The sequence below is a fragment of the Panthera pardus genome, unplaced genomic scaffold (assembly GCF_024362965.1).
Source record: "Panthera pardus isolate Hobbes unplaced genomic scaffold, ASM2436296v1 HiC_scaffold_20, whole genome shotgun sequence".
NCBI lineage: Eukaryota > Metazoa > Chordata > Mammalia > Carnivora > Felidae > Panthera > Panthera pardus.
Window position 1 is genome coordinate 61,763,313 of NW_026526766.1, and position 17,500 is coordinate 61,780,812.

General features: G+C 39.8%; 1 protein-coding gene across 2 annotated transcripts in view; it reads left to right on the forward strand.

Moving 5' to 3' along the window:
• The first annotated feature begins 1,513 nt into the window (after nt 1-1,513).
• The window catches only part of STX17 (syntaxin 17), a 66,862-nt gene continuing 50,875 nt past the window's right edge, over nt 1,514-17,500 (forward strand). The window contains exons 1-2 of one of the 2 annotated variants that reach the window (XM_019454354.2): nt 1,514-1,574; nt 10,049-10,234. In XM_019454354.2, coding sequence (XP_019309899.1) covers nt 10,112-10,234 — 123 coding nt within the window. In that variant the 5' untranslated portion in view covers nt 1,514-1,574; nt 10,049-10,111. The other variant, XM_019454355.2, reaches the window with a different exon arrangement.

Sequence of the window (17,500 nt, forward strand, 5' to 3'; positions counted from 1 at the left end):
ATTTTTAGAGATTATAAATCAAACTAACAAGCTGTTAGATTAAAAAGCTTTATCCTGCTACCTTGACACACCTATGTTCTAGCAAACATACATAAAATAACCCATAAATTTCAAATATAGAATCCTTGAATGCCACATCTCCCTACCCTGGTTGAGGTTGGTTTTCAGGACTTATTTTGTTTTGAACGACGTTTACTTCAAAAGATCTTGTTTAGGGGCGCCTGGGTGGCTCAGTCGGTTAAGCGTCCGACTTCAGCTCAGGTCACGATCTCGCGGTCCGTGAGTTCGAGCCCCGCGTCGGGCTCTGGGCTGATGGTTCAGAGCCTGGAGCTTGCTTCCGATTCTGTGTCTCCCTCTCTCTCTGCCCCTCCCCTGTTCATGCTGTGTCTCTCTGTCTCAAAAATAAATAAACGTTAAAAAAAAATTAAAAAAAAAAAAAAAAAAAAGATCTTGTTTAATTGACCCTTGCTGGAAAAACATTTTCCCATGGCATTGCTTAATACTTTAATATTTCTCCTTAGAATTAAAATTTTATAAGCCTTTCATTCCTAGAGTAAAGCAAACAAACATCAGAATTCATTATACCCACAAAAATCTCTAAATTGCTTAGATTTTTTTTTGTTCTAGTTTAGTTCAAGGCTTTCTCACTGGCCCCTAATCTTCCTTTGTCTACAAATTCTACCTCTACACCCACTCCTCTGGAAGACGGTAAGACCTGAGTTTCCTGAGCTGTGGCTTGAACATCCTTTATGTCTTCTAAGGAAATTATCAGCGGATACATTCTAAACAAGTCATCTGAACACTCACAAACACATAAAAGAGGCGGGGTCTGGAAGTCAGAGCATGTGACCCGGACAGGCTTCAAAGCCAGCCATCTGCGTGGTCATTGGTAGCAGCTGGTAACTGGAAGAGCTTGAGAGGGTAATTGGGAAACGAAGTTGGGCGTCCCAGCTCTGCCACTAACTGGCTGAACTGGAATTGAGTCACTCAAAACTCTTTAACCTCAGCGTCATATCTGTGAAATTGGGATAAGGATCGCCACCAGCTTTGGGGGGGAAGGGAATCACAACTTGTCTGAGCTTCAATTTCTGTGCCTGTTACAGTTTTTTTAAGACTGTGTCCTGTCCACCTCACAGGGGTTTTGGGGATGAGTGGGAGAAGGCACAACCTTTCGGAGGAGCTTCAGTTTCTACATGTGTAAAAAGCTTAGAACACACGGCTAGCCCACCAAAATCCGTGTTAAAACAGGAAAATGGACGGAAAAACTTTGCAAAATGTAGAAGGTATGAATTATCTCGTACTGATAACACAACAAACAGACCTAAAAAAACGACTGTGGGTCTCTTTCGTATCGGCTCCAATGTTACAACCCCCAATGTAAACCAAGACCACTCTTTTAAATCATTCCTGCGGCTGGGAGCAGCTACAGAGACCTTGCCACGCCCCACTGCGCCCAAAAGGGCCGGGAGGGGGCGTGGCCCAGCCCAGCCAGCCCATCACGACGCCCCGCCCCGCCCCGTCGCGTCCGCGCCTGCGCCGTGCACACCAACCGGCCTCGAGCGCCCCGGCGGGAGGTAAGGGGTTTGCGGGAGGCTGCTTCGGGGGCGTCAGGCCCTGACCGGCTGGGCGCTGAACCCGCGCGCGCGCGAGAGGCGCCGGGTGGGAAGCCCGGCATCAGGTCCGGAGTGCGAGCGCTTTGGGGGTCCTCCTGGCTCCACGAAGTGGCGGTTTCGTTTTTGGAAGCTCTCTTCGAAGCGGGTGTTGGGAGGCGGCCGACAGGGCGAGCTTGGCGGCCTCCCGGGGTCGCGGGGTGGGAAAGTTTCCTGCGCCTGATCTGCCCGTGACGCAGTGTGGGCCCTAGGTCGTCAGGGTCGCAGGGTCGCCGGCGCCTTGGTCCCGAGACCGCTCGTGCATCCGTTCCCAGGTGGCGGCGTCTGGTGTTTGTGGCCCAGGGGTGCCGGGGGCGACACAGCGAGCGAGAGGCGACTCCAGGCTCGGGGGCAATGAGGGGAGGACTGGGGAGCCAGAAATCGGAGCCTCCTGTCAGCCACATCGGAAGGTGGTTCTGGAAGGTCCCGCATCTCACTCCCTCCTTTATAAATTCAGAATCAGAGGGCTTAGAGAAGAGACCATATGGGAGGACTTGGGGCCATGACTTTTCTTTCCCAAGTCAGTGCCCCGTCTCGGGGGGACGTGCCTGAGAACATTCGGGGCCACCAGTGGGAAGACCTGTGGGATCTCTAGGACGGTGTTCATCATCGCTTTTGGGGGCGGAAGGTTGCCGGCAGTTTTGGAGTTTTTTTGATAATTGGGGCTGTTTCACTTTTAAATAACCTCTTAAGTAATTTAGTGAACCTCCCAGTACTTTTTCCTCACGGGAAACCTGAGTGTTAAGGGTACGCAGGTAGTAATAGTTGTAAGCACCCAAGGATCGGTTGCAGAGCACCTGGCACCCCCGCCTCCACGAGTATTAGGGCAGCTCTTGACTTATAAATGTCAGTTGGCCCATGTGAAACATCAGTTAATACATTTTTTAAAAAGTCTATTTATTTTGAAATAATTTTACAATTACAGAGAAGTTTCAAAAGAATAGAGTTTTCAGGGCGCCTGGGTGGCTCAGTCAGTTGAGCCTCAGGTCGTGGTCTCAGGGTTAGCGAGTTCGAGCCCTCGCATGGGGCTCTCTGCTGTTAGCACAGAGCCAGCTTAGGATCCTTTGTCCCTCTACCCCCACCCCACCTCTCTGCACCTACCCCGCTTGTGCTCTCTCAAAAAAAATTTTTTTTTAAATAAAAAAAAAAAGTTCTTTACAGCTTTTTTTTAAAAAAAGTTAACACCTTATATAATTATAGTACAGTAATCAAAATTTTAAAAGTTATCATTAGTACAGTTCTATTAACCAAACTACCACTTTTTTTTTTTTTTCCAGATTTCATAATTTTTTTATCCTAATGGACTTTGTTTCTGTTCTGGGATCCAATATAAGATCCCACATTGCTTTTATTTTTTTTTTTCAATATATGAAGTTTATTGTCAAATTGGTTTCCATACAACACCCAGTGCTCATCCCAAAAGGTGCCCTCCTCAATACCCATCACCCACCCCCCCATCAACCCTCAATTTACTCTCAGTTTTTAAGAGTCTCTTATGCTTTGGCTCTCTCCCACTCTAACCCCTTTTTTTCTTTTCCCTTACCCTCCCCCATGGGTTTCTGTTAAGTTTCTCAGGATCCACATTGCTTTTAATCGGAGTGGCTCATTAGTCTTTTCTTGTTTTTCCCCATCTTGATACTTTTGAAAAATCCTGGTCAGTTATTTTGTAGAGTGTCCCTCAATTGAATTTTGTCTGATATATTCTTATGATTAGATTACAGCTGTGCATTTTTTGTTGATGCCGCGGAAGTGGATGTACCTTCTCAGTTCCTCATATGAGAGGTTCATGTTATGAGACACTGCTTTTGATATTATTGATCACTTGGTTAAGATGGTGACTGCTATGATTCTCTAATGTAAATTTACTACTTTTCCCTTGTAATGGGAGAGTTTCTAAACTATGCAGGTATCTTGTTTCTCCTCAGACTTTTCACTTGCTGACTTTACCATCCATTGATGGAAGTTGCCTTCATTGATTATTACTGTGATTTTTTTAAAGCGTTTTTAAAAATATTTACTTATTTTTGAGAGAGAGAGAGAGACAGAGTATGAGCAGGGGAGGGGCAGAGAGAATGGGAGACACAGAATCGGAAGCAGGATCCAGGCTCTGAGCTGTCAGCACAGAGCCCGACGTGGGGCTGAAACTCACAAACTGCGAGATCATGACCTAAGCTGAAGTCGGATGCTCAACCAACTGAGCTGCCCAGGCGCCCCTATTCTTTCTTTGACAGACATGTGTCTTTCATGTTCTACAAAATATTCTCTTCTTTGTTCAGTCCTAGTATACACATCAAGGATTTTCAGGATTTCTTACTCATACTCCTATAAAAAAACAAATTTACTGATTAGCATACAGTATAGTTGTGTGTAGTTCTTTTTGTCTTCAGCCTTTTAGTATCCTCTTAAAATATATTTTTCCATGGGCAGCTGGGTAGCTCAGTTGGTTAAGCATCCGACTCTTGATTTCTGCTCAGGTCATGATCTCATGGTTTGTGGGATCGAGCACTGCGTAAGGCTCTGCACTGGCAGCACAGAGCCTGCTTGGGATTCTCTCTCTCTCTCTCTCTCTCTCTCTCTCTCTCTCTCTCTCTCTCTGTCTTAAATAAATAAAAACTTTAAAAAAACTGTTGTCCAGTTACCTAGATTATTTTCTTCCCCCAATTCTTTCAGTGTGGTTATGCTATTCGTTGGTAATAGTTTTGTTTTTTTATAGCATGTGTTCCATTTTGTGTTCCTCCACATTTTGTGTTCTTTTTTTAATTTTCAAAGTTTCATTCTTTGTAGTGTATAGTTCTGTGAACTTTGACAAATGCATATAATTATATATCTACCACCACCTTCATGATACAGAACAATTCTATCACCCCAAATATTTCATTACATTTTTAAAAAAATGTTACAAGGAAATCAACTGTACAGAAGTTTAGGAGGTTAGGCATTTTTGTGTGTTTTGTCTCTTTTATAGGCATATTTTACACAGTTGTGATGTTAATGTAAATGTATTTTTTATTTTTGTGGCTTAATTATATTGGAAATACGTTCCAATTTTTTAAATGTATTTTTAATGTTTATTGTTTGTTTATTTTTGAGAGAGAGAGAGCGAGCCATGTATGATCAAGGGAAGGGCAGAGAGGGAGACAGAGGATCTGAAGTGGGCTCCATGTTGACAGGAGAGAGCCTGATGTGGGGCTGAACCCACAGAACTGCAAGATCATGACCTGAGCCAAAGTCAGACACCCAACTAACTGAGCCACCCAAACATCCCGCGTGTTTACTTTTGAGAGAGAGAGAGAGAGCAAGCCGGGGAGGGGCAGGGAGGAGGGAGGTACGGAGGATGCCAAGTGGGCTCTATGCTGACAGCAGAGAGCCAGATGTTGGACTTGAACTCATGAACTGTGAGATCATCAAGAAATGCTGAAATACACTTTTACCTATTATTCAATTATATTTTAAAACCACATTTTGGGGGTACCTGGCTGGCTTAGTTGGTAGAGCCTGTGACTCTTGATCTCGGGGTTGTGAGTTTGAGCCCCACATTGAGCGTAGAGATAAAATAAAAATAAAAAATTAATAAACCCACATTTTGTATATTGGATGAAGACCTTCCTTTAACAGCTTACAAAGATTATTTGAGCTATTTTATGATTGGAGCCACTGCTGGACAAATTTCTGTTTTAATAACATCATGATTTATGCAATTATTTGAATGTTATACAGTAAAACCTTGGATTGCAAGTAACTTGGTCTGCGAGTGTTCTGCAAGATGAGCAAACATTTCTAACAAATGTTGACTTGATAAATGATTGGTGTTTTGCCATAGGAGTAGTACTTCTACATGGTGCCGAATGTCACATGATCACAACTGAGCCAATGTTTCTTGAAATTTGCTTTGATAGGAGTGCTTTGGACTCCAAGCATGTTTCTGGAATGCATTATGCTTGCAAACCAAGTTTATACTGTATTCTCATTTTAGTGTTATATAAGCATTTTATTATAATTTTATAAAAATGGAAATAGTGGCGAGAAGGAAAAAAAGACTGGCCAGAGGGAGACCAAGAGTTAGAAAAGTCTCTTGGGAGGTTCTTGGGGCAGAATGTCTTCCCTGATAGATGGCTTTAATGAGGCACCAGATTTTCCTTGGACACAGAAAGCTGAGGGTAGAATCATGCACAACTCTAACCTGGAAATATCACTTTGGGAACTGAAAAAAAAATCATAGCATCGGGGAACAGTGCAAACAAGTCAAATATTTAATAATTAGGGTTGTTATGTACACCATAAGCTGGTTAGTGGAAGGGAAAGCAGAAACATTAGAGTTGTGTATCAAATGATACATAAATTTTAGAGGCAGGTGGAATATAAAAGAACATCTAGACAGAGGGAGCATCACTGCAATGCCAAAAGTAGAGGTTGGGTGATAATACTTAGATTGGGTGTATCTACTTATGAACATTGTATTTTTTTGTTCAAATAATAGGGAACTATTGGAAGTTTTTGTTCAGAGGAGTAGCATGTTGCAGTTGGTGTTTGAGTTCTATTAATTGGTGGTAGTCTGAGGAAAAACCTGGAAGAGGGGAAAGAGTCTAAAGGCAGGCCAATTAAGACACTTGTAAGGTGCTATGCATATTGCATTGTTGGAGTGATGGAACTAGAAATGGTGAAGAAGAGACGTGAAAAAATATTTTATTCCATCAGCATATATTGAGTATCAGGTATGGTAAGAAAATAGGAATGGTGGTAGATGTAAAGATTTCTTCCTATAGTATATAATCTGCATGGTAGAAAAAAACACAAGCAATGTGATAAACTGGGAACATTGTGAGACAAATAATTGATAATTTATGAGTCTATTATATGTTAAATATAATAAGAAAAAGACATCCCCTGTAGTAAAATAGATACATAGCACTAGTAGGCAATTCATAAGAGTGCAAATGGCTAATAAATGAATCCTACCATTTTTGAATGTCTAAGGAGAACCATACCATGTATTGGTGGGAATATGGATAAATGGGCATTTTGATATGTTGCTAATGGGAATGTAAATAGGCACAACCTTTGGGACATGTGGTATCAAAACTTAAAAAAAATTTGTGCACATATTCTATTTCTAGTTATTTTGAAGAACCATCATAGATGGTAGTATGGATTTATGTGTAAGAAGGGTACATATGCTGTAGTGTAGTTTACAATAGTGGAAAATTGGAACAACCTAAATAGCCAGCAACAGATGATTAAATTATGGAGCATCTATGGAATTAACACTATGCTTCTATAAAAGATGCATTATAGAAAAATAATAATTTACATGCAAAGATTTTTATTATTCAAAATAAACCCTTTTTTCTTTCATTCATTCATTTATCCACCCAGTAACAGTATACTTTATTATAATCATAGCTTCTCACCATTCATCTCCTTTGGGTTTATTATTAAAGTGTGCCTTTTAGTAGTTCTTTTTTAAAAAAAAAATTATTTTTTTATTTTGAGAGAGTGAGTGAGCGAGGAAGGGGCAAATTTTTTTTTTTTTTTTTTAATTTATGCTTCTTGGGGCTTATGTACGTTTTCAGTTTGAGGTCTTGCATCTTAATTCTCAACATATTCTTTTTGTTTTCTTTCAGTATATTCGCTTTGAATAATATTTTTACCACTTTCTTTATTTTTCCTTTATGGGACTCCTATTTGTTACTGAGCTTCTCATTTTATCTTTTATGTTTTCCATCTCTTTATTCCTCTGATATCTTCCAATCAATAATTCTCTCTTCAGCTACATAGTTTACTATTTAACCTAATTTTAGGTTTTTATTTTTCAAATTTGTACTTGGTTTTTCAGGTTAGCCTGATATCTCATAGTATTACCTAACTTGTAAAAATATTTTATTCCTTCCTTTGTATCTTTGAATATTTTTAACTGTACCTATTTTAATTTTCTTTAAAAAAAAATGTAATGTTTATTTTGAGAAAGAGAGAGCAAGAGAGCGGGGGCGGGACAGAAAGAGGGAGACAGAGTATCCGAAGCAGGCTTTGTGCAGTGAGTGCAGAGCCCGATGTGGGGTTCAAACTGTTGAACTGTGAGATCATGACCTGAGCTGAAATCAGGAGTGGGCTACTTAACTGACTGAGCCACCCAGATGCCCTTTAATTTCCTTTTTAGATTATTATGTCTAGTCCCTTAGCTATGAATTTTCCTGTTGGCTCTGTGGACTCTTGGCAATGAACTTATCCGTATATCTCCATTTCCTACTTAACTACTGTAGCTGTTGAACTCTCTTTATTTTTGATGTGTGGAGATTTTCCATTTTTTGCTTTCAAGCTTAGACATAAAAACCAAGTTACTAAGTCGATGAGATAGTCTATATAACCAACACTTCAGGATTTTCAACTGTGAAGGAAAGGAGAGAAACAACATTATTTATAGTTCTTAATGCTTCTGGAGTGATCTCTTTTTTTTTTAATATCATAAAACAATGGACTCTGTCCTCTGAAATAAGTAAAAAATACATTAATAATTATTCATAAAGATTCAGGGACTCCATAAAGTATATTTGGGAACCTCTGTCCATAATGGACCCTGGTTTAAGACACCTTAACCCATTGGGATTAACATAGCTTAAAATTTTTTTAAATTTAGGAGAGGTTGTGGGCTAATGAGACGGCATGAAAGTAAGGTTGCACAACAGTGGTTCTCAAGTTTAGTTAAGCTGTGGAGTCCTTTACTGATGTAAAATCTAATTAGCTCAAATTTATGAAATATATATAAGTAAATTTTCTCCAGTTGAAGCAGGCATGGGATCCTGGAGCCTGCTCACTTGCCAGCCTCTGCCCTCACCTATCCTGGGGCCAAAAGTATACCCTGTGACATTCTGCAACACTGGTAGAAGACTACTGGTGAATTAGAAAGAACATTTGATAGTACTCTCAGGAATTCTTTCTTATTCCACCTCTGTTACTGGTTATTTGTATTGGTTGTAGACAATGCTCATCATTGTCTACATTGTAAGAAAGGGAAGAGGCAGTTTAAAGGATTTCAATGAAAAAAGAGTTGCATATGATGTTATATTTAAAGTCTGTAGTTACATAGTTACATTATGATGAGGTTAGAAATGGAGTTTGGGGGCCCCTGGGTGGCTCAGTTGGTTAAGGCTGACTCTTGATTTTGGCCTAGGTCATGACTCTTGATTTTGGCCCCACTCTCTCTCTTAGAATAAGTAAATAAACAAACATTTTTTTAAAAAAAGAAATGAAGTTTGATACAAGCAGAAATGTTATGAATTTTTTTCGAATTTTGCCATTTGACATCTTTTTTTAAAAAGGTTAGTCTTGTGCAAGATATACTGGGAAATGAAAACTTGGCAATAAATTCATAGCTTTTTTTAAAAAAAGGTATTTAAGCATATACATTCTTATATGGAAAAAAACAGACATCAAAATGGAAAGAGGGGCACCTGGGTGGCTCAGTCAGTTCAGCGTCCGATCTCGGCTCAGGTCACAATCTCACACTCCGTGAGTTTGAGCCCCACGTTGGGCTCTGTGCTGACAGCTCGGAGCCTGGAGCCTGCTTCAGATTCTGTGTCTCCCTCTCTCTCTGCCCCTCCCCTGCTCATGCTCTGTCTCTCTGTCTCAAAAATAAATGAAAACATTAAAAAATAAAAAAATGGAAAGAACGGGAGAAAGAAAATGGAAAGCTTAGTTAACTGTGGGTGAGGAGATGATTGATTTTATTTTATTTAAAATTTTTAAAAAATCTTTATGTATTTTTGAGAGACAGAGCATGAGCAGGGGAAGGGCAGAGAGAGGGAGACACAGAACCTGAGGCAGGCTCCAGGCTCTGAGCTGTCAGCACAGAGCCCGACGCGGGCTTGAACCCATGAACTGCAAGATCATGACCTGAGCTAAAGTCAGATGCTTAACTGAGCCACCCAGGCACCCCTGATTGATATTACTTTATTCTCTTTTTTGTATTTTCTTTTTTCTTTTTCATATTCTCTTAAAGTGAATATACATTACTTTCGTGGAGAGAAAAGAGTTTCAAAATAAAAATTTTTTTAAGTTTATTTATTTTGAAGAGAGAGAAAGAGAGCATGAACAGGGGAGGGGCAGAGAGAGACGCAGAGCAAGAATCCCAAGCAGGCTCTATGCTGTCAGCGCACAGCCCAGTGCGGGGCTTGATCTCACGAACTGTGACATTATGACTTGAATTGAAATCAAGAGTTGGTCGCTGAACCAACTGAGCTACCCAGGTGCCCCTAAAATAAAAGATTTCTTCAAGAAAAAACAAGTCATTCAAGTTCAGAACTAAGTTGAATATATGTTTAGAATAAATCATAAAATTACCTAGTTGTTGGCTTTTGAAAATAATAGAAACCGATTAAAAACATTCTTAAATATTTGCCTTTTAGGTTTTTCCATGTGAGTGGGGAAGACAGTTGCTGCAAGCAGAAGTGACATAACATTTTTCTAGAATGTCTGAAGATGAAGAAAAAGTGAAATTACGCCGTCTTGAACCAGCTATCCAGAAATTCATTAAGATAGTAATCCCAACAGACCTGGAGAGGCTAAGAAAACACCAGATAAATATTGAAAAGGTGAGTTTTTTCGTTTTCTGCCACGAGAAACAGTTACATATTCTGATTTATACTTGTGCATTTCAGCGAAATTTAGAATATTAGATAAGAGGCTTTGCTAAAATATCCATCTCCTGTTGATTTAACAATATTCATTTTTTCATCTGGGTTTTGTTTTACAAATATACCTCTCATATTCTTCATTTTTTAGGGAGGAATATTAGAATAGAAACTATGCCTTTTAAGTTGTACATGCTGACATATTAAGTAGTTAATAATTAACATACAAATCGTTTGATAGTGTACCATAATGTAAAGGCAGTGAACTTTGGCTAAGGGGCCTGCCTTAATTTCATTCGCCTCATGGCAAGTTTTTTGAACTTTGGGGTCTATCAGTAACTCCTATCCTCTTTAGGTGCATGTAGCATAAAGAGGTAAATCATTGTGTGATATGAGGGAATTTCCCAAATTGACTTCTTCCCATTGAGGAAAGCCCCAAATTAAGAAATAGCACCTACAGATCAGTTTAGGAAATAGGTAGAGGGAAGCACTAGTCTCAGGGACTGTGGTGAAGGTTGCATAGAACCTGGACAGGTCAGTGTCTGATGGAATAGTTGTGGCATTCATGGGAGCATCAGGTTTACTGAGTACTGAGCATTGATTTGGCAGTTTATTTGGTTTCATTTGCTAGAGGACAGGTCAGTGGGATTTGCTCCTTAAAAATGATCTCTCCCAGTGTAAATTTTTTTATTTTTAATTTTTATTTTTTAACTTATCTTTTTAATTTGTTTTCTAATGTTTATTTTTGAGAGAGAGAGAGAGACAGACAGCACGAGCGGGGGAGGGCCAAAGAGAGAGGGAGGCACAGAATCCGAAGCAGGCTCCAGGCTCTGAGCTGTCAGCACACAGCCGGATATGAGTCTGGAATCCACGAACCACAAGATCATGACCTGAGCCAAAGTTGGATGCTTAACCAACTGAGCCACCCAGGTGCCCTTATTTATTTATTTTTTTGAATGTTTTTTTTTTTGAGAGACAGACAGCAGGGGAGGAGCAGAGAGAGAAGGGGACAGAGGATCTGAAGTGGGCCCTGCACTGACAGCACAGAGCCCTGTGTGGGGTTTCAACTCACCAACTGTGAAATGATGACCTGAGCCGAAGTCCGTAGCTCAACTGACTGAGCCACCCAGGTGCCCCTCCCCCACTACGCATTTTAAGCTGTGTCACTTTGTGTTAATTTTTTGTGGTGGGGGGTGGTGTGGAAGTGGTCATTAAGCCTTTCAGTGTAAACAATATTTATCACCCTCACCTGAGCACATTATACAACTAAGAAGAGTGTCAGTTTTTTTCCCCAGTAGATACCATCTGTCTTCCTAGTATTTACATCTTTTTAAAAAGTATAGACAATAAGTGCCAAGAATATTAAGATGGAAATTTCAATGCAAATATGAAGCTATCTAGAATTCAAGATTAGTATTTTGTCATCTTTTAATTTCTTTATCTGTAAACAATAAGTACTGTGACTTTTTAGGGTGGAGGAGTTTTCTGGTAAACTGGTTATTCTTGTTATGAGCAAAAACAAATTATAGGGTTCCATGCTTTCATTAATGAAGAGGGCTCATTGTTTTTTTCTTTTTAATTTTTTTTTAAGTTTATATATTTATTTTGAGAGAGAGAGACAGCATGAGCAGGGGAGGGGCAGAGACAGAGACAGAGAGAGAGAGAGAATCTCAAGTAGGCTCCTCACTGCCAGCGCAGAGCCTGATTCAGGGCTTGAACCCACGAAACTGTGAGGTCATGACCTGAGCAGAAACCAAGAGTCGGACACTTAACCGACTGAGCCACCCAGGCGCCTTGAGGAGAGCTCATTCTTTTAGCACTATAATAATATAGAAGTAGGGTTGTTTACTTTTGATTGATCATACCTGGGAGGGAGGTTGATAAGGTGTGTTTTAAAGTCCTGAGCTCATATCAAAGTGCTCAGTTACAAAGACGACAAGAATTTAGCAGATAAGTTGATTCTGAAAGGCAGAAATAGGTGGACTGTTGTCTTATGTTACCTTTGAGGTTCGGCGTGTCTTTCATTTCCCTTTTCTTATACTTATTCTGTATAAAAGTGCCTGCCATCATTCCCTCAGGTCCTAGCCACATGTACCACCCAGTCAGTCATCAATGGAAAAGCCAGAACCCTGGGAACAAGGGAGGTAGGGATAGGAAGGATTTATTAGCGGTTTGATTAGTTGTGCCAGACTTCCTAAGAAAATTATTCCAGAGGTATATTCCTCTTTGTCTACCATAACATTTTTACTTTAGCATTTTGTGAAATCTTTACTTAACGTGAAAGTTTTAGACAATGTTGGAATAATTATAATTCACGGTGTAGGGGATATCTGCAGCTAAGCAAACTCCTACTGATCTGTGTTTTATTCTATGTTCTTGATCATAATACTGTCTCTAGGATTTCTAGTTTTGCATGAAAGTGACGTGTGTGTGTGTGTGTGTGTGTGTGTCTGTGTATGATTGAATAGCATATTTTAATAGTTTATGGTAACGTAAAAACATTTAAAAGCTGCAATGTTCACCATGGACAAAAGAGTTAAGAGCTAGGTTTGGGCTCCAGGTGTGTGACAGTGCCTTATTTTAAAAAAGGCATATTCTTCCTGGGGGAACGGTGTAGACAGATCACATATTTATTATGTTAGCCATCCGTCATCCAGTATGAATTTAAAAGAAGAAAGTCACACTGAAGGGAAATTGAAGGTCAGCCTTAGTGGAGTGACGCTGCAACACCCGAACACAATGGGTGCAGTGTGCCGTGGCACCTGTGACTCTGCCACGGGTCCTTCAGCACTACACTGTATTGCACGTGGTAGATGTGATTAGATTGTGATGCTGAAACCCGAAGTGTTAGCATCCAGCTTTCTTGGCTAACGTAAGATAGACCTAAGCACAGCGGACAGAAACAACATGATTATATGCTTGGGACATAATTTTCTTTGTTTCAGGTTGCAGGGTTGGGAGGAAACTTACTGCGTAGCACGTACTGTGTTAGTATATGGTTAAAGTACAAGTGGCAGAAAAGCCCCAAGTAGCGTATCACATCAGATAGGCGTTTTTCGTTTTTGCTTTTATTTTGAAACTCTCACAGTTAGGGAGCACTCCAGGGCTGCAGTGGCAGCTCAGCCGTCATTAAAGACTCTGGCTCTTCTTATCTTGCTCTCGGATCCTCAGCTGGTTTCTATCTTGCATGTAAAATGGCAGCTCCAGCTTCAGCTATTACATCAGCTATTACGTTCCAGCTAAGATGAAATAAAGAGAATCATATTGTTGCTAACTGTGTTCTTTTTTCTGTCAGTTCCCTCTTTTTTTCTTTTAAAGAGAATCCTCCTGTTCTTGTTTCATGGATGCAGTATCATCCATGGTGGTATTATTATTACTATTTAAGTTTTATCTGCCTCTTTGTCTGTTTTTCCTGAGTTTCTTTGTTTTCTTCTTTTTAAACTTAATTCTTATCTTCTCCACAACTCACTCACTCTCTCCCTTTCTTTTCTGTGTCAGCCTGCAATATTATGGACTTTGCTTTCCTTGGCCAGCTGTTGATATTTAAGAGTGCTAATCAGAAGGTATTTGTGTGTGTAGCAGGGAGTAGGAAAGGTCTTGTAACTTGGAGGGGGAACGAGTGAAAGATCGGTTTTCATGGGGAACTACCAGACACTCTTGTGCAATGTTGTCTTCTGTGGTGACCAGGGCAGTGTAGTTGCTTGGGCCTGCGGAGAGGGCATGTGGTAGATAGACTACCTGTTCCTTCCCTAAGCTTTGAACCAATCCTTCTGCCCTACCGTATACATCCTCCTGGCTGCCCGGTAGCTGGTACGTCTGGTTACCGGGCCTTTCGGTAGTAGTGATGTGCCCGTTGGCTTGTCACTCACTGCCTCTCCCACACCATTCACTCCTTCTGCAGCCTCATGTTTCGGCTTTCTCGGGTCTTCTGAGTCTGCAACATGTCTGTAATCTTTCGATTTTCTCAAATTTGGTTAAAATTTCATGTCCACTGATATCTTCTGTTATATTCTCATTATTCTTATGAATGTATACCTTTTAAAGTCCTTTATTGTCATTTTAGTTGGGTTTTAGAAAAGAGCAGAGATACATGCTTGTGTTCAATCTTCCAGGTTTAATGAGGAGGAAAATTATTAATTGCAAGAAATAAATATATGTTAGGTTTTCATAAGTGTTGGTGTTTGCTATTTCTTTTATTGGTAGCTCTGAAAAGTTCATAAAAAATTAGTTTTCTAATCCTGAAGAAGTTTACAGTGCAGTTAAGAAAATAGGAAATATTCAGAGAATAATAGGTGACATATAATTGTGAAAATGAGTGGCATGAACTGTTCTGGCAGTATGAAGCACAAACTACATGGTGCAAAATCAAACATTATCAGTCTCATTGATTTGTTATTTACTGATTTGTTTTGATTTGTTTTTAAACCTGTGATTACAACCAAAAATTTTCCATTTCTCTTTTTAATCTGAGAATGTTTATTTCAGTCTTTTAATCTCACCCCCACCCCCACCCCCTGCCCCATTTTTTTCTTCCTGACAGAACCTTGATTCAGTCTGTCTTCCTGTGCTTCAGAGTAGGAAATCTTCAGCACAGGTGGTGAATAATGTTTCTAATGGTAGTAATTACATTCTTGTCAGTGTGTGAATAGCAACTGTATCCTAGAGTTGTGGCTAATGAGACTGGAGGGAAAGCCTGTTTGGGATATGGAAACTTCTGGAAAAGATTTTCCTACTGGTAGAAAGATACACATGAGAGGAAACAGTTCTGCTTCTCCTGGCCTTGTGTCTCCCTGTTGTCTCTGGAACAATAGCTAGTAGGGGACAAATCTGAGGACAAAAACTTTCTATTGAGAGTGGTAAAGAAGAAAGATAGGACTTAGGCAGTTGGTGAGCTTGTAAGCTTCTGAACTAAACTACCTTCTAGGCTGCTTCTGAGGGGAGATAATAAATGTCCTTATTAAAGCAATTTGAAATTTTTGAGTTTTCTGTTATTTGCAACCAAACACATCCTAATTGCTTCAAGTTACAGCATTGCTTTCACTGGTCTCTCTAGTGCTGCTGTGTAGATGGACAACAATGTTTTGTAAAAACAGCACAGTTCAAAAACGCTTGTCAGTAGTTCTCACAACTAAATTTTAAAGGATTTCCTTCTTGTAATTTTTTTTCACACATACTAAATCACTTTAGCTTTTTCCGCTTCTCCAAAAATTTGCGATGATAGATTTTAATAATGTAATATAAGTTAGGTATAGCTTGTAGCAAGTAATAGGAAATCTGAACTATCTTACTCTTTTTCTTTTTCTTTTTTTTTTTGTTTTAACGTTTATTTATTTTTGAGACAGAGAGAGACACAGCACGAACGGGGGAGGGGCAGAGAGAGAGGGAGACACAGAATCGGAAGCAGGCTCCAGGCTGTGAGCCATCAGCCCAGAGCCCGACGCGGGGCTCGAACTCACGGACCGCGAGATCGTGACCTGAGCTGAAGTCAGACGCTTAACAGACTGAGCCAACCAGGCACCCCCATTTTTCGTAGAATTTTACTGGGTTGCCTGGGTGGCTCAGTTGGTTAAGCATCTGACTTCAGCTCAGGTCACGATCTCATGGTTCGTGGGCTCTAGCCCCGTGTCGGGCCCTGTACTGACAACTCAGAGCCTGGAGCCTGTTTCGGATTGTGTCTCCCCACCCCCCTCTCTCTCTCTCTCTCTCTCTCTCTCTGCCCCTCCCCCGCTTGCACTCTGTCTCCACCTCCCTCAAAAATAAATAAACATTAACAAAATTTTTTAAAGAATTTTATTGTTATAAGAGATAAGGTCATTTAGTTCAACCTCCACCTAAGACACTAATCTCTTCTACAGCTTGCTTGACACGTGAGCAAATGGTAATAATGCATTAGGAGATTCACACTCCTGGGAGGTAGGCTTTGTGCTTTGTTTTGGGGGGTGTTATTTTTGATATTTTGTAGGCACAATGAATTATTTTTCACTATGGGGTAGATATCATTATTTATCTTCATTACATGAGTAATATTCAGTTTATGGCTTTCGATCATTGGGCTGTCTGCTAATATTATGCAGCATTTCTGTTACAGTGTTTGATATTTTCTGTGTTGACAATTATGTCACCTGTGAAGACAAACTATTTTATTTCTTCTTTCTCCGACTGTGTCCTTCCTTCCTGCACTGGCTAGGGCCTCTGGTGTGATGTTGAATAGGAGTGGTAAGATCAGACCTCCTTATTTTGTTCCCAGTATTAAGGAATGGCCTTTTACCACTAAGCATGATATTAACTGTAGCGTTTATGTAGATGCCTCTATCAGGTTGAGGACATTAACTTCTATTTTTAGTTTGGTGAGAGTTTTTATAATGAATAGACATTTGTCAAATGGTTGTCTTTACATCTACCATCTTGCTAGTTTTGTATGTTTGCCCCATCTGTTCTTTGTCCCCTTTTTCTTCTTTTACTCCCTTTTGGATTAATTGCATGTTTTTTTAGAAATTCCATTTTTCTCTTTTGTTAGCTTATTAGTTATACCTCTTTGTTTTTATTTCTGGGTTTTAGTGCTTGTTTTATAATTCAAAGTATCCATCTTTAACTTTTCACATTCTACCTTCAAATAATTATATATATGTGTGTATACACACACACACACACACACACACATATATATAAATCACTTCATGTAATTATAAGAACCTCATAACAATATACTTCTATTTCCTGTCTCATGATCTTTATAGTATTATTGTCATATATTTTGTTTCTGTATATATTATTAGCCCCACAATACATTGTTATTTTTGTTTTTAAACAGTTACCTTCCAAAGAGATTTTAGAAATAAGAAAAAATGTTTTATATTTACCTATATATTTACCATTTTCAGTGCTCATTACTTTGTGTAGAGCCAGGTTTCTCTCTGGTATCATTTTTCCATCAGCCTGAAGGACTTCCTTTTTATTGCAGTACAGGTCTGCTAGTGATGAACACTGTCAGTTTTTTTATGTTGGAAAAAAAGGTCTTTATTTTCCTTTCTTTTCTTTTTTTTTCCCTTTGTTTTTGAGAGAGAGAGACAGAGCGTGAGTGGGGGAGGGGCAGAGAGAGAGAGAGAGACAGACAGACAAACAGACAGACAGACACACAGCTGTCAGCACAGAGCCCCATGCAGGGCTCAAACTCATGAAATGTGAGATCATGACCTCAGCCAAAGTTGGATGCTCAACCAGCTGAGC